We start from the raw sequence: 15,772 nt of genomic DNA on the forward strand, positions 1-15,772 counted from the left end.
GCACCTTAGCCCTAGGTTGTGAGTGTGACTCAGATCAGAACTCCCCATACCACCCTGCACTAAAAATGAAGTTGATTTTGCCCACAGAGGAGGGTACTTTAGGGACAAGTATTAAGGGATTCCCAGTTCCCCAAAGAGCTTGCAAATATGAAATGTGTTACTTATGTATATGCCTCAAACCCGCAATATCTAATACCATCCTTCATATGTCTTACCCACGGTTTAGTCTTCCTTTACTTTACTTTACTTTTAAAAGTGGAGAGCTGGTTATTCCCTGTTGTATTGCTTTGAATCATAAATGGAATTCTATAACTGGTGTTAAAGGTTAAACAGCCCAAGTCTCCGCCTGTCTAGCGTTTAGAGCAGCCCCAGGGCTCTGCCCTGTAGGAGATTTGAGCAGACTGGCGTCTGGGGCTCCTCCTATGCACAGCCACGTGGTTGCAGCATGTCCCTTGTTAGTTAAAGGCCCTTCGGACCATAGAGATCCCTTAAGGGCATGGGGGAAATAGAGCGGCTCTGGCGCATGCGCCTTGAGCAGCCCGCTGTCCCCGCCTCCACGCCGGCTCCGGCCTATAAGAGGGCTGGTCGTTGACGTCAGCTTTCTCTTCCGCCCGCTCTGTCCCCGCCAGCGAGACAGGGCCGCAGCCGCCGCCATTACCGGTCCCCTCCTTTCCTCCGCTCCCGGAGAATCCGCCGCCATCCGCAGCCATGGTGAGCCATCCGCGCCCCGGGGGCGGCTGGGGGGACGCGGGGGGCCCGGACCCGGGCGGGCCGCTGGTTATGGCCGCCCCCTGGCCGGTATCGATCGACGGGGCGGCCTGGGAAGGGGGGGGTTGGGCGGCGGCGGCCTAGGAAGGGGGGGGGGCGGGGCGGCTGGACCCCTAAATACTCCGCCCCCCTCCCATGCTTGGGACTGCGGGGCCCCGGAGCCGGGTAGGGGGAGGAGGGGGTCCGTCCCTTTCCTGGGTGTGGCTTGTGCCAGCCAGGGCAGTGGCCCCTAATGGGAAGTGGGGAATGGAGGGTTAACGGGGGTGTGTGTGGGGTGCCCCTTCTCTAGGGTAGATCTGGCCCGTGTTGGAGCGGGCTGTGCTGCCCCCGTTAAAGGAAGCCCCGTCCCCGGGGGAACTGGGTGCACCTCTCGCAGTGGGGCGGTTGCCCAGTGGGGTCTGCTAGCCCCCCCTTTGGGGGGGGGTGATCTGTGCCCTGGCACAGCGAACACAGACCTTCCCCCTCTTCTGCCAGGTGTGGATGCGCCATTGGGGCGGGGGGCGGAGGCTCTGGGGCCTGCTAGCTCTCCCCGGCCTCCTTGCTGAGCACTGGGGGTAGGTGTGAGCGTGCCCTTGTACGCCCAGTGGCTGTGCAGGTTGCTCAGTGATGCTGATCGGCCTCCTCCCCACAGAGACAGGAGGGCGGGCCCCCCAGCCCCACTCTCCCGGCAAGGGGTTGGTTTGGTGCTGCCCCGAAGCAGCTGCGGTGCGGCTAGGAGTGATGTGGCGGGGTGGGGGAAGGCAAGTGCCAGGATGATGATTCTGGTCTCTCCTCTCTGGTCAAAGGGAGGTACTGCAGCCCGGGGAGGGGAGGGGGAATATTTCCTGCAATGAGGCAGTAGCGCTCTTATGTAATTCTGCAGTCTGGAGTAAAATCCGAGCTCGGATGCTTGGGTTGTGAAAGAGTGAGCTGGTGCGGAAGGTGTCCTGAGTGGGCATCTTTTGTGACCTAGTGGGATAGCTGTGTGTGGTCAGGGTAGGAGCCCAGGTGTGAAATGTGAGTGATGGTGATCTTAAGACAGGGTTACAGGGGAATTTATTGACTGTCAGAGCCTATTAGGCTTTGGAAGAGTTGCCCCACGGCAATTGTAAAAGCCACTAGTTGGGGCATTCAGCTAGATGGGAATGCACTGGGAAACGCTGCTCCCTGTAATGTCTGCCGAGCGATAAACAGAGTGACTAAGCTTGGCATTGCTATGTTTGGATTCCTGGAAGAACTTGCCCCTGATCATATAACCTTCTCTTCAAGGTGAACTTCACAGTAGACCAGATTCGGGCCATTATGGACAAAAAGGCCAATATCCGAAACATGTCTGTGATTGCCCATGTGGACCATGGCAAATCCACCTTGACTGACTCCCTAGTATGCAAAGCTGGTATCATTGCTTCTGCCCGTGCTGGTGAGACCCGGTTCACCGACACGAGAAAAGATGAGCAGGAAAGGTGCATCACTATCAAGTCAACGTAAGTTCCTTCGCTTCAAGCATCCTGGTGTTCAGTTGCTTCTCTTCCTTGAGTCATGGTCTGATCACAGGACTGGGACCCAGGAACTCCTCTTGGGTTCTAGTTTAGTTTCTGATACTAAGCTGGGGGAAGAAGAAACTACGTAATAAAGTGCTTTGGTTGCCACCAGAGGCTTACTTCGCTGCACCCTAGGGCATTGTGAGTGTTGTCTAAATGTAGTAGGACAGGGGGTTCTCAAACTGGGGGTTGGGACCCCTCAGGGGATCATGAGGTTATTACATGAGGGGGTCACGAGCTGTCAGCCTCCACTTCAAGCCCTGCTTTGCCTCCAGCATTTATAATAGCTATATAAGTGATTTTTAATTTATTAGAGGGGTCACACTCAGAGGCTTGCTATAAGAAAGGAGTCACCAGTACAAAAGTTTGAGAATCACTGCGGTAGGGGTACTAAATACTGGCTTGTACATGGTGTATCAATTACTATCTCTATCTTGGTAGTCAAAACAGTAAACAATCTTTCATGCAATCATAAGTTAAAACATTCCCTGTTAACATCTACTTATGTTAACTGATGTGGAATCCCTGGAGCTGGTTTGTTTAATGCATTTCTTTAGCCAGCAACTTACTGGTCTCTTATCAGGAGTATGCCTAAGCTACCTGAGCTAAATGTACTATAAATGCATTGCCAAAAATAGAATGCATTAAAGAGGAGTATTATCACGTAGCACTACTTTTGTGTATCTTTATTTTTCAGAGCTATCTCTCTCTTCTACGAGCTGTCTGAAAATGACTTGGCCTTCATCAAGCAGAGCAAGGATGGTTCTGGTTTCCTGATCAACTTGATTGACTCACCTGGACACGTAGACTTCTCTTCTGAAGTCACAGCTGCTCTCCGTGTCACGGATGGTGCCCTGGTTGTCGTAGACTGTGTCTCTGGTGAGAACCTGTAGCACATTTAAATGCATGTTGTATAGAAATAGCATGCGAATCCTGCAGCAGTAATCACCAAGATTCTGCCTCCTCCAGGTGTGTGTGTACAGACGGAAACTGTGCTGCGACAGGCCATTGCTGAGAGGATCAAGCCTGTCCTGATGATGAACAAGATGGACAGAGCACTGCTGGAGCTGCAGTTGGAGCCAGAAGAGCTGTACCAGACCTTCCAGCGTATTGTGGAGAATGTCAATGTCATCATTTCTACCTATGGGGAAGGAGAGAGTGGCCCCATGGGAAACATCATGGTAAGGAGAGGAATCAAGGGAATGTATTCCAAGTGAACACCTGTCCAGAGCTTGTCCTCAGGTGTCTTGAGACATCGTTCCCCTTTGAAGCAAGGAGCAGTTGTCGGATATTCCTCTGGCGGTTACTTCCATCGTAAACTGACATTGGGGACCCAGAAGAATGTTTACTATGACACAGTATGGGTAGCTGGCTTGAAATACAATTGACATAGTCGTGCCTCAGTTTGGATGCACTGAATTACAGGTTTAATCATATTGCGATCTGACCTACTTAGTGTCAAACCACAGTTGGTGGGGGTGTGGGGGGAAGAATGTCGATACAAATTTCACCTCAACACTAATCTTCTGACCCCTTTCAGATTGATCCTGTGCTAGGTACAGTTGGCTTTGGTTCTGGCCTGCATGGCTGGGCTTTCACCCTGAAACAGTTTGCTGAGATGTATGTTGCAAAGTTTGCTGCAAAGGGTGATGGGCAACTGGGTGCTGCTGAGCGTGCCAAGAAGGTGGAGGACATGATGAAGAAGCTGTGGGGAGACAGGTAAGTGACCTGAGCTCATGGTTTTTATCGTGCTGCTGGTTTCCGAGCTTGGGCTTGCCCTACCTAGTATTACCTGAGCTACACCTTGAAACAGCTAGCTGAAGCAGTGACCCCATAACTAGAGATGGCAGAGCACAGAGGTGGTTTGTAAACTCAGAGCAGGCAGTGGTGGGGAATACCTGTATAAGAGCTCTAGGACAGGGGAATACTTGCGCTCTCCTGAGCTGGGAGCAAGGAAGCAACAGTATGGTAGCACCCAAAGGAAGGAATCCTAATCACGGTGGATGGCTTATTGTGCTGACTGATTGCAAATCCTTCATGGGAGGGACTTTAAATCTAGATACAATCAGACAAATATTAGGGGATGGGATCAGGAATACACCATACAGGCAGATCTCTCTGTTTTGCTTTTGAAGCAAGTGACTGAAAGTGCATCAAATCTCAGGAAATAGAGGTAAACTCATCTCAAAACAGGTCTTTGACTCGATAACCCTTCCCTCCATCTTGAAAGGCCAACAGAATAAGCAGTGCTAATTAAACAAGATGGCAAAACCACAATCCCCTCTGATTGGATTTTTCTAGATATTTTGATCCTGCTTCTGGCAAGTTTAGCAAATCTGCTACCAGCCCTGATGGAAAGAAACTGCCCAGGACTTTCTGCCAGCTGATCCTAGACCCCATCTTCAAGGTAACTACCATGGTACTAAGTCTCCTCTTAGAAGGCACAGACCACGGCCAGTTCTGTGTGTTCATGATGATGGAAAAATTTCTTCACTTTGACCTGACTTGACTGTTTGAAGAAATTTTAAATATCTGACCCCCACACACAGCTGAGGTGTGCACTAAGGGCTGGGAGAGCCACTGCTCTCTAGAGAAGAAGCTGTTTATAAACCATGTATCTGATCAGCTGACCTACTAATTGGCTGATACAAGGGTTGCTGTTAATAAGTTAAACTGCCTTTTACTGGCTGTCCCTGGAGAAGGAGCATGAGCTGCTTTCTCTGTGAACTGGGTTGCTTGATGCTTTCTCCCCTAACTTTGAACTCTTGCGCTAGGTCTTTGATGCAATCATGAACTTCAAGAAAGAGGAGACTGCTAAACTGATCGAGAAACTGGACATCAAACTTGACAGTGAGGATAAAGACAAGGAGGGCAAACCCCTACTGAAGGTAAGAACTGCCGGGCATTGCAGTGGGATGCTGAGCTAGTCTTTCAACACTGGGCTGTTGGTAGATAACTGAAGTCTTCATAACTTGGATGAGAAACTTAAAGGGGGGGAGGCAGTAGTATGAGCAAAGATGAGTTTGCCTGAGCCTCATGCCTCCAATCTGCTTTTTCAGGCTGTGATGAGGCGCTGGCTGCCTGCCGGAGAAGCTCTGCTGCAGATGATCACCATCCACCTGCCTTCCCCTGTCACAGCTCAGAAATACCGCTGTGAGCTGCTGTACGAGGGCCCCCCTGACGACGAAGCTGCCATGGGTATGACGCACTTGTAGTGTGCGGGAGCATAACTGCATTAAGGCTCTAAAAGGCCCAGAGCTGCTTGTTTGCTTTTCAACAAGTATACAGCTGGGCTGCAGTTGTAATTCCTGCACCTGCAGCCTTTCTGGTGTAGATCAGACCAGCTTATTAGTGAGCAGCTTTCCTGTGGATAGCTAGGCTAGCCAAGTACCTGGATAGTAGCCAGAGTGTATACTAAAGGCTCAGTCTATGTTAATTACAATGATCTCTTGGCACATGGCTTTTCCTTGCCAGTTGGGCTAGCCAGCTACCTGGGTGGTAGCCAGCAGGCGGGTGTCACAACTGCTGCATTCCATCTGAGTGATTACCTTGCTCCAAAGCAGAGAGCACTAGTAGTGGAAGAAAGGACCACAGGTCAGCACTGATCACTTCTTCTCTCCCAGGTATTAAGAACTGTGACCCCAAAGGGCCCCTGATGATGTACATCTCTAAAATGGTGCCAACCTCAGACAAAGGTCGTTTCTATGCTTTTGGACGTGTCTTCTCTGGTCTCGTCTCTACTGGCTTGAAAGTCAGAATCATGGGACCAAATTACACTCCTGGCAAGAAGGAAGATCTGTACCTGAAACCAATCCAAAGGTCAGTAAAGGCAGGGATTGATCCCATGTTGAGATTAGATGTAATGCTTCATTTCCTCCCCCCCCCTTGATGCAGGTTCCATATTTACATCTACATTCCCAGCCCTTGGAGTGACCGTTTAGTAGTGTCCTGATTGTTTGTTTGTCTTCAGTGGCCCTTTTCTGCCCCTCACTGGTCTACTCAGTCAAGAGACAAGGCATCCAGCTTTCCTGTGCAACCCTGTCACTTGTAGGCTGGTATCCTTTCTAAGGAACCATCCAGATTGACTAAAGTTTTTTTTCCTTCACCCAGGACCATTCTTATGATGGGCCGTTACGTTGAACCCATTGAGGACGTGCCTTGTGGTAACATCGTTGGGCTGGTCGGTGTTGACCAGTACCTAGTCAAGACCGGCACCATCACCACCTTTGAGCATGCTCACAACATGAGAGTGATGAAGTTCAGCGTCAGCCCTGTGGTGCGTGTGGCTGTTGAAGCAAAGAACCCAGCTGACCTGCCCAAGCTAGTAGAAGGACTGAAGCGTTTGGCCAAGTCTGACCCTATGGTGCAGGTAAGGGTCCTCTGAGGGAAACTCTTCAATAGCAGTTCCTTTGCGATCTAGGAGATCTGTCGGAGTATTGTCCACAAACTACACATGTAATGCAGCCCAGTACCATAGAGGAACAATGTTTTCTCATCTCCCCACGCCGCAATATTTGAGTAGAAGAGATTTGAGGGAATACTGGCAGAGAGCTTCCAGAACTCATCCACATGAAGGCCTTCACTTGGATGAAACCTGCAGCATGCCATGGAAGCATGGGACAGGGATAAAATTTCTATTTTTTGGGGTCAAGGTCCAGACTCTAGAGCAGGGGTGGGCAAACTTTTTTTGGCCTGAGGCCCACATCTGGAAATAGAAATTATATGGCAGGCCATGAATGCTCATAAAACTGGGGTTGGAGTGCAGGAGGGGGTGAGGCGTTTGGGGTGCAGAAGGGTGCTCCGGCCTGGGACCAAGGGGTTTGGGGGGGGATCAGGGCTGCACAGGGGGTTGGGGCACAGGGGGAGGCTCGGGGGTGCAGGCTCTGGGCGGTGCTTACCAGAAGTGGCTCTCAGAAGCAGCAGTATGTCCCTTCTCCAGCTCCTGCATGGCCAGGCAGCTCTACATGCTCTGCTGTCCACAGGCACCGCCCCTACAGCTCCCATTGGCTGGGAGCTGCAGGGGCAGCATGCAGAGCAGAGCCCCCTGGCTTCCCCATACGTACAAGCTGGAGGGTGGTCATGCTGTGCTTCCAGGAGCTGTGTGGATCAGCCCCCCAACCCTGCTCTCTGGTCGGAGTGCCAGAGCAGGGACAGCCCCAGACCCTGCTCCCCAGTGGGAGCTCAAGGGCTGGATCTGGCCTGTGGGCTGTAGCTTGCCCTCCCTTGCTCTAGAGAATAAATGGACACTTTCGAATGTCCTGCAAATGTGTTTTAATCAATTGGGTTTGGCCCATGGTCTGCATATTGACTGACTACCCCTGGGTTGGGATCAACTGCATCTCTGGCTGGAGTGAAATGATCTCCCTGAATGCTCCACCACATGAAGGTCGGTCTGGGGACCATTGGCAGGATCCTGGATAATCTTCGGTCTTGACTAAGCTCCAGAGTAGCAACCAAGATCCTCAACAGCATGATTTAGTTAACACATCACTATCCGCTGTACACCTATTGAGGGGACATTTGCGCATTGAAAGGCTGCTGGAACAAAGCATGTGGCATGCATAACTATTTTTTGCCACCTGATGCTACATACAGCTTCCATCAAAGTTCTTAACAGAACGTGGAAAACACCTTAAGGGTCTCCTGTAACTTAACCATTGCAATGGATGTCATGGTGATTCCTCTTCCGGTCAGAAAAGGAAGGGACTGGGAAGCACAGTTTTCCGCCTCTGAACAGGAGAAGCAGAGATGCTATCGCCCTGGCAAATATCTTCAGTGAAAAGACTTACTAACCTTGCTGGGCCACCACCAAGTTTTTTTTTTTCTCCCCCCAACCCCCTGTAAATCAGTTGATAGTGTAAAGATCCAACATCTCAAGTGACTTTTTTTTAACAATATAGACCAGCACACACAGGTGCTTTAATGGAGTCCTAGTAAGGAGTCTCCTCCTCCTCCTCCTCCCTACCCCCACTGCATGACTGGTCTCTGTTTCAGTGCATCATTGAAGAGTCTGGAGAACACATCATTGCTGGTGCAGGAGAGCTGCATTTGGAGATCTGCCTGAAGGATCTGGAAGAGGACCATGCATGCATTCCAATTAAGGTAAATCTGCCACATCTTCCCTCTTGGTCTAAGCCTAGAAGAACTCATCTGACAGCTGAGTGGATGAAATGGCTGCAGATCTAGTCAGTCTGAACTCCTGGATTACTGGGAGCAAGTACAACTGCTGAAGCTGTTTTCATGATGGGGAAATGCAGTAGCTCTGTAGGTACCAAATCCATGAGGCTGCAGCAGGGTGTGGAATACCCTGTCTCACAACAGAGGTGCTGTGGCTAGTGGACTGACCATAGGGCTGAGTCGGGTGTTTCTAACCCAGCTGAGCTACTGACTTCTCCTAATTCTGCTTTCCTTAAGTATATACTAATCTATAAAATGGAGACGGATGCCTAAAATGAGTGAGTCTCCTACAAAAAGGGTGGCTGATGTCTAGTGCAGGAACACTTCAGAGTAGTAACAGTTGTCTTGTTTTGTTTCTGGTATATTAATAATGCTGACTGGATGTCCTGCTAAATTTTTCTGTGCTGGATACAATCTTGCACTTCAAAGGCCTTTCATATGGCTTGTGGGTGTAGAGTAGGCTTCACAGCTCAGTTAAGTGACCGACTATTGCTTTACTCTTTCCAAATCCGCTGGAACTAACTGGTGACTGTTTGTCTGCAGAAATCTGACCCTGTCGTGTCTTACCGTGAGACGGTCAGTGAGGAATCCGATGTGCTGTGCCTTTCCAAGTCCCCCAACAAGCACAACAGGCTGTACATGAAGGCCCGACCCTTCCCAGATGGATTGGCTGAGGATATCGACAAAGGCGACGTCTCTTCCCGTCAGGAGCTGAAGCAGCGTGCACGCTACCTAGCTGAGAAGTATGAGTGGGATGTCACTGAAGCCCGTAAAATCTGGTGCTTTGGTCCAGATGGCACTGGCCCCAACATCCTGACTGATATCACCAAGGGAGTGCAGTATCTGAATGAAATCAAGGACAGTGTTGTGGCTGGCTTCCAGTGGGCTACTAAGGAGGTAGGTGCAGTAAACTGCTGTTGATCAAAACCAGGAATTTGTTGCTTTCTTGCCTCTTTTCCCCTCTCCCCACCCAGGTACTACATGGCTCACTAGTATGGCAGTACAACATACTGCAGTCCTCCCCTGGGCAGCTAACATTGACTGGCATATCTTGATGCAGCTGCTAAAATTGCCTTTAATTTCATCCCATAAAATAAGAGACTTTCTCCATTTATTAAGGATTCTGATACACTAGGACCACAGTAACTCTTGGCAGTACTTTCCCTTGGCATCTGGAGATGGATGGATGTTTGGCCTGTGTGAGACACTGACTCTGAGCCAGCAGTGGCATCTATTTCTAGCGCGTTGCTGTTAATAGCACCAGGCATGCCCCTGCTAGAGAACTGTTTGCAAAGCTCTGCGGGACATGGCTGGCACTGTCCTGCATTTGGGATCTGTCCCTAACAAAGTGGTACCTAGTGAGGGGCCTGGGGAATCTCAGCTGGCTGCTGATATCTGGGCTATACTCTCTTTCAGGGAGCTCTGTGTGAGGAGAACATGCGCGGAGTCCGCTTTGATGTGCACGACGTGACCCTGCACGCTGATGCCATTCACCGTGGTGGTGGGCAGATCATCCCTACTGCCAGGAGGTGCCTGTATGCCTGTGTGCTCACTGCTCAGCCAAGACTTATGGAGCCCATCTATCTTGTAGAGATCCAGGTACTTGCACTTTGCTTAGCTACAAATGTTAGATCTGAATCTATTTGAGACAAACAATCCTACAATTAAAGGACTGACATTGTAAGCTTTAAGATGAAAGCAATGCCTGTAATACAAACTTTCTGTGTCCCAGTGTCCAGAACAAGTAGTTGGTGGGATCTATGGTGTCCTGAACAGGAAGCGTGGCCATGTCTTTGAGGAGTCCCAGGTGGCAGGCACTCCCATGTTCGTTGTTAAGGCCTACCTGCCTGTCAACGAGTCTTTTGGTAAGTGACCTTGTTCTTGGTCATCTGATTCCTTCTACAAGCCTAGGAACTTCTGCTAGAGCGCCACATAGCATGCCTCTAAAATGTTAATCAGCTGGGAGGACCCATCTCTACTAGGCCCATGCACCATGACCCCGTGAAGGAAGTAGTTAGTCTTCCCTTAACCACCACCTCCCTTTTTTTTTGAGCCTAAACACTGTCTCCTCCCTCAAGTGAATGGAACACAACAGTGGCTTCTTGGGGCTTAAATACCATGTGCTCTAATTTCTCTTGGAAAGTACTTGGTTTGCTCTTGGTGACTGTGTTCCTATTTTGGTTCGATCTCAGAACCTCATAATCAAACGTGCTTCTCTCTAAGCTCTTATCCCAATGGACTTTTTTCCTCCATAGGTTTTACAGCTGACTTGAGATCCAACACCGGTGGCCAGGCCTTCCCCCAGTGTGTGTTCGACCACTGGCAGATCCTGCCTGGGGACCCCTTTGACAACACTAGCCGTCCTTGCCAAGTCGTTGCTGAGACCCGCAAACGCAAAGGGCTGAAGGAAGGCATCCCGGCACTAGACAACTTCCTGGACAAATTGTAAAAACTACCCCCCAACACCAGTTTAAAATCACTGTCGTTGGACTCTGAATAAACTAACTAGCATAACATCAAATGCAGCAGGCAACTGTAGACTGCAGTGACCATCTCTTTGCATTATACTTAATCAGTTTCATAGCAATTTGAGACTTTCAGAAAACACATTGATATTCAGCCTTATAGGTTTCTGTGTTGCACATGACTCATTGGGGCCCCACTTGGTGCCATTGTAACTTAAAAACATTTCCACTTGATGCAACTCGAGTTGCCCAGTTCCATATTTATTTGACACAGGAAAGATGCTTTCCTCTCTGCAGGGATTGGGCAAAAGGGGTGGGGTGGGGAGGTAAGAGGGCACCTGCCACTTCAAAGGGGGAAATTCATAATGCCCAACGACTTGCAAACCGAGCAAAACATTGCCAGAAGAGGGTTTGCTTGAGTTAACGGCCTTTAGTATGCTTTTTTTTTCTCCCCAGGGGAGGGGGATATGTAAGGGGACTTGTAGTTGGGCAGAAACTCAAAGGCAGGAAGATCTTGTGCAGTGTGATTGTCATCATGAACATCAACAAATGTATTAGTGCCACTGGAATAATAAATTTGATATGGTGATGAGTATTCAGCTGGATTCTTGTTCAGTTTCACTTCATTCCAGACAGTCCAGCAGAGAGGAAACCTTCAAGCTCTAGCGCAGGTACTGAATCTAGCCCCCTTTCATGAGTGATCCAAAGCTGCTGGGGTGTCTTAACACATCCCTGTCTGATTCCTAGGGGAGAGGCTCCTGTCACAACTGCAGGCTCAGCCAAGGGCTTGTATGGAATGTCACTCCAGCTTGTTCTATGTGCTACTTTCCCCAGTCAGGAAAGTGTGAGCACAGCTCAGTGGCTCACTGTGAGAAGCTAATCAAACCTAGGACTGTAATTCATGGTTAGCAGGAAATCTGTACGGCAAAGGTTGCACAGATCCACTAAGGTAGCACTGTGTGGTCCAACCTGAACGGTTTGTTTCTGCCATAGATGTCAAGAGGTGCCGTCTCTTCAGGCATGTATACAAGTCATGGAGTGTTTGCTAGCATTTTATTGCTATTTAATCCTGTCCTACAGGGTTTAGGATGACTCTGTCCAAAAAGCGGCACTGGTTTAAAATGGAAACTGCTGCAACTTTTCTTGTAGACAAGTCCTTAAGTGTGCTGAATGGAGGAGGGGGGGTGGTGAAACTGATGTAATGAGTGCAGAGACCTGCCCCTCATGTGTATGGGATGTAGTTGTAGCCACATCAGTCCCAGGATATTAAAGACAAATTGAATAAGGGAATAGCTTTTATTGGATCACCTTCTGATAAGCTTCTGAGCCACCCCAAGCTCTTCTGGGAAATGTACTCCCCCTGTTGCAGCAAAATGCAAGGTGGAACAGATAGATTAACCTAAGTAGTTAGCACGCATTAGGGACCATTCAAGATGAAGTGGCTTTAAACATTCTGAAAAAATCTCTTCTGAACCCACCACTTCTGGCCTTCAGACATACCCCTTCTCTTCGCCCCCCCCCCCCCCCCCAAAAAAAAAAAAAAAAACAAAAAACCAGAAGCTCAGCTCCTCACTGACTAGGCCTTGCCGGAAGTACAGATGCAAAATCTGGACCCATCTCCCCTGCTACAATGATCAACAAACCTTTCAAGATCAATGGATCCTACACATGCCCATCACAAGAGGTGGTATACGTCATTCAGTGTGCTAAATGCCCCAATAACACTAGGTGGGTAAAACCAGACAAGCCCTATGCTCTTGAATGAACTCCCATAGGGTGTTTGTCTTATTTTCCTATCACCTATGGTTAAGCATATGACTCAGTGACATTTTGGGACCTCTGTGTCATCTTTTTGGCCAGGGCTGGATCAGCAGTCAGCCACAGAGGCCAAGCCTCGGGATGCCAAAGAGCTGATGGGCAGCTAGCCCTGAGTCCACTGGAGCAGCAGCTGGGGTTAGTGCAGCAGGAGCAGTGGTGGGGATGGAGCAGCTGCAAGCAGTGCTGTGTCCATCCTCCTGCTGGGTGTTTCTAGTAAAAGTCAGGGACGGGTCATGGGCTTCCAGGAATTTTTGTTTATGGCCCATGACCTGTCCCTGACTTTTACTAAAAATAGCCATGACAGAATCCTAACCCTACTTATGGGTGAACGCTTCTTTCCACAAAGCAATTAAAACAATCTGTAACCCCCCCCCCACCCCCCTTTTTGTCCTATGACTGCAGTGGTGTTAATGGGCCACTCCCCCTTGAATGGAAGATCTTTTCCAGACCTGAAGAAGAGCCCTGAAAGCTTCTCTCTCTTACCAACAGCTGGTCCAGTCCATCACCTGCCTTGTCTATGTCCTCCCAATTGATTCAACTCCTTCTGCTAACAGTAGGTGGGTGTACTGAGCTCACTCACATAGGTACTTACCAGCTTCTTAACTATAGTTTGGTCTGTAACATGACGGCCCTCCATGCTCACCCTCTAGCACAAATTAAGGATGCCTTAAGCTCCAGCTAACTGGCCCATCTGTGTGGGTTAGGGTGACCAGATGTCCCAATTTTATAGGGATAGTCCTGATTTTGGGGTCTTTTTCTTATATAGGCTCCTATTACCCCCCACCCCCATCCTGATTTTTCACACATGCTGTCTGGTCACCCTAGCGTGGGTTAAGTTCAACTGCTGCTGGTGGTCCAACTAGTTCCATAGTGTGGGTGCAGTAGCTTGAGTTGCAATATATCTGCTACCCATCCCGTCAGTGTTTTGCAATGTGGCCCCCTACTCAAGTCGTGCCACTGGTGGAGTGAAGCCACGTTCAAAGGCAAAGGAGTAGCTCTTACTCTTAAGTTTGATTGTTCGTAGCATGTCTACATTGCAATAAAACAGAGCTGGCCTGTGTCAGCTGACTTGGGCTGGGGCTGTGGGGGTATAAAACTGCAGTGTAGATGTTTGGGCTCCCTGCTGTGCTCCTGACAGCTGTTAATTCAGCTGACTCTTAGCCCAATTCTACAAGAGAGGAGGTGGGCAGTCCCCTTCAAGAACATGGCGTCTGTGCTGTCAAATAGAATGTGGGATTTGGCTCAGAAATTTCAGGAGGAATCGGTTGTTTTTTTTTTTTTTTTAGCATTTGAGAAACATGTTCTGTTCAAACATTGCTGTGTCAGCCCAGCACAGAGAGATGTTTGAAGAAAGAGCAGCAACAGGCTCTGTCTGCTGCATTCTGCGCAAAGCGCAGTGCCTAGCAACCAGCAAAACAAGCAGGGGGCAAAGGGGCTAAAAGGCAAAGGCTGGGCTCCCAGGGGCTCTGCGAGCCCTGCTGCTGGAGCCCCCCTGCGCGGCCCATCGGGGGCTGGGCCATGGGCCTGGGCCAGTCATGCCTGCGCAGGTCGGAGCGGCCACCGAGCCCCGGGCCGGGGGGGAGCCGCCGCAGGGCATGGCGCTGGGGGCGCGCTGCGCGGGCCCCGCGGCCCTCCGGCGCAGTGCGACAGCGCAGCTCAGCCGCGCCGAGCCCGACCGCCCCCAGCGGCCCGTCCGCAGCCGCGCAGCCGAGCCACACCAGCCAGCGGGTCTCTGGGTCCATCTGCAGAGGTGCCAGCCTCTCGCTGCTCCGGGCGCCTCACAGATGGCTTGGGGCGGCCAAAAAGGTAGAGCCGCCCCTGAGCGCAGTGCAAGTGTGTGCAGTCTTTTCTGCCCACCTTGGGAGCTTAATATAAAACTTGGGGAGTGAAGAGTCCAGGGGCCCTCATGTCGAACCCAAAGACTCACAATAAATTGACACACCTGCAGCACTTAAGGACACTTGCCAGTACAATACCATTGGAAAGGACTTGGAAATCTATGGATGAAAAGCACCAAAAGGTGAAATTGTGTTAAAATTACATGTACCTTTCAAGATGGTCCCTGCCCCAAACAGCTTCCAAGCCAGTGCAGCCACCTCTTCCATGGAGGATAGGACATAAAAGGCTACGCCAAAATGTGGGAGGGGGATATGGAAGGACCGTGGGGCAAACTTTCCCATACAGTAAGTGCCATGGGTTCACCCAAGCAGCGCGGGCAGGGCCTTTGTTCTTAAATTGTATAGTTAAGAAGAATGGTTTAAAAATCCACACCCATGTGACTAACAACCTACATGTCGCTGGCTCTGCCGCACTGGAACATTGTGGGTGTGGAAAGGCAGGGAGGTCCTGCTCTGATCTCCCAGCTCAGCAGCTGTTAGACACTGATACACAGCACTCCTTGAGCTGTGCCTGAAACGCCCAGTGGAGGCTGGGAGTCCAGCCCCACTGCAGTCTGGCCCATGGAGGAGCCTGTCTGTTTGCAAGGGTTAAAACAGACAGAAGCGTGGCTGGCTCCTGCGTGTTTTCTGTGACTGAGGTGGAGGGGAGCCCCCTGCCTGGAGAAGGGGTGTGTGGTACAGCGGTGGGGGATTTCTCTAGGGCGGGGCCATTCAACACATGGCGAGGAACGAAGGAAGGGATGTGAGAACTGGGGGGTGGGGTGGGCAGAGGAAGCTCGGGAGATGGGGCAGCAGCAGCCAGGCCACGGGGGGCACTAAGAACCCTGGGGATGGTAGAGTGGGATGGGGCGTGGGTGGGCCTATAGCAGGGGTGGCTCTAGGAATTTGGCCGCCCCAAGCAGTCATGCCTGCGGGAGGTGCCCCGGAGCCGTGGGCCCTGCGGACCTCCCGCAGGCATGACTGCGGAGGGTACACTGGTCCCGTGGCTCCAGTGGGCCTCCCGCAGCTGCGGAGGGTTCGCTGGTCCAGCGGCTCCGGTGGAGCATCCGCAGTCATGCCCGCAGTCATGCCTGCGGGAGGTCCGCTGGTCCCGCGGCTCCGGTGCACCTCCCGCAGGCATGACTGC

The 15,772-nt window shown here is 50.7% G+C and overlaps 1 protein-coding gene and 1 non-coding gene across 2 annotated transcripts; both read left to right on the plus strand.

The window, feature by feature from the left end:
* The first annotated feature begins 560 nt into the window (after positions 1–560).
* On the plus strand, positions 561–11,535 carry EEF2 (eukaryotic translation elongation factor 2). Its single transcript, XM_039515835.1, has 15 exons — positions 561–711; positions 2,017–2,231; positions 2,986–3,167; positions 3,258–3,469; positions 3,829–4,007; positions 4,590–4,695; positions 5,063–5,176; positions 5,348–5,486; positions 5,912–6,107; positions 6,399–6,657; positions 8,283–8,390; positions 9,009–9,362; positions 9,882–10,064; positions 10,198–10,330; positions 10,721–11,535. Exons 1-15 carry the CDS (start codon positions 709–711, stop codon positions 10,912–10,914), a joined length of 2,577 nt encoding a protein of 858 aa, XP_039371769.1. The 5' UTR covers positions 561–708; the 3' UTR covers positions 10,915–11,535.
* LOC120391970 lies at positions 4,755–4,826 on the plus strand. Its single transcript, XR_005591543.1, has one exon. It is a non-coding gene; the product is annotated as a small nucleolar RNA SNORD37 (small nucleolar RNA).
* Positions 11,536–15,772: the final 4,237 nt, after the last annotated feature.

The sequence above is a fragment of the Mauremys reevesii genome, linkage group 26 (genome assembly GCF_016161935.1).
Source record: "Mauremys reevesii isolate NIE-2019 linkage group 26, ASM1616193v1, whole genome shotgun sequence".
NCBI lineage: Eukaryota > Metazoa > Chordata > Testudines > Geoemydidae > Mauremys > Mauremys reevesii.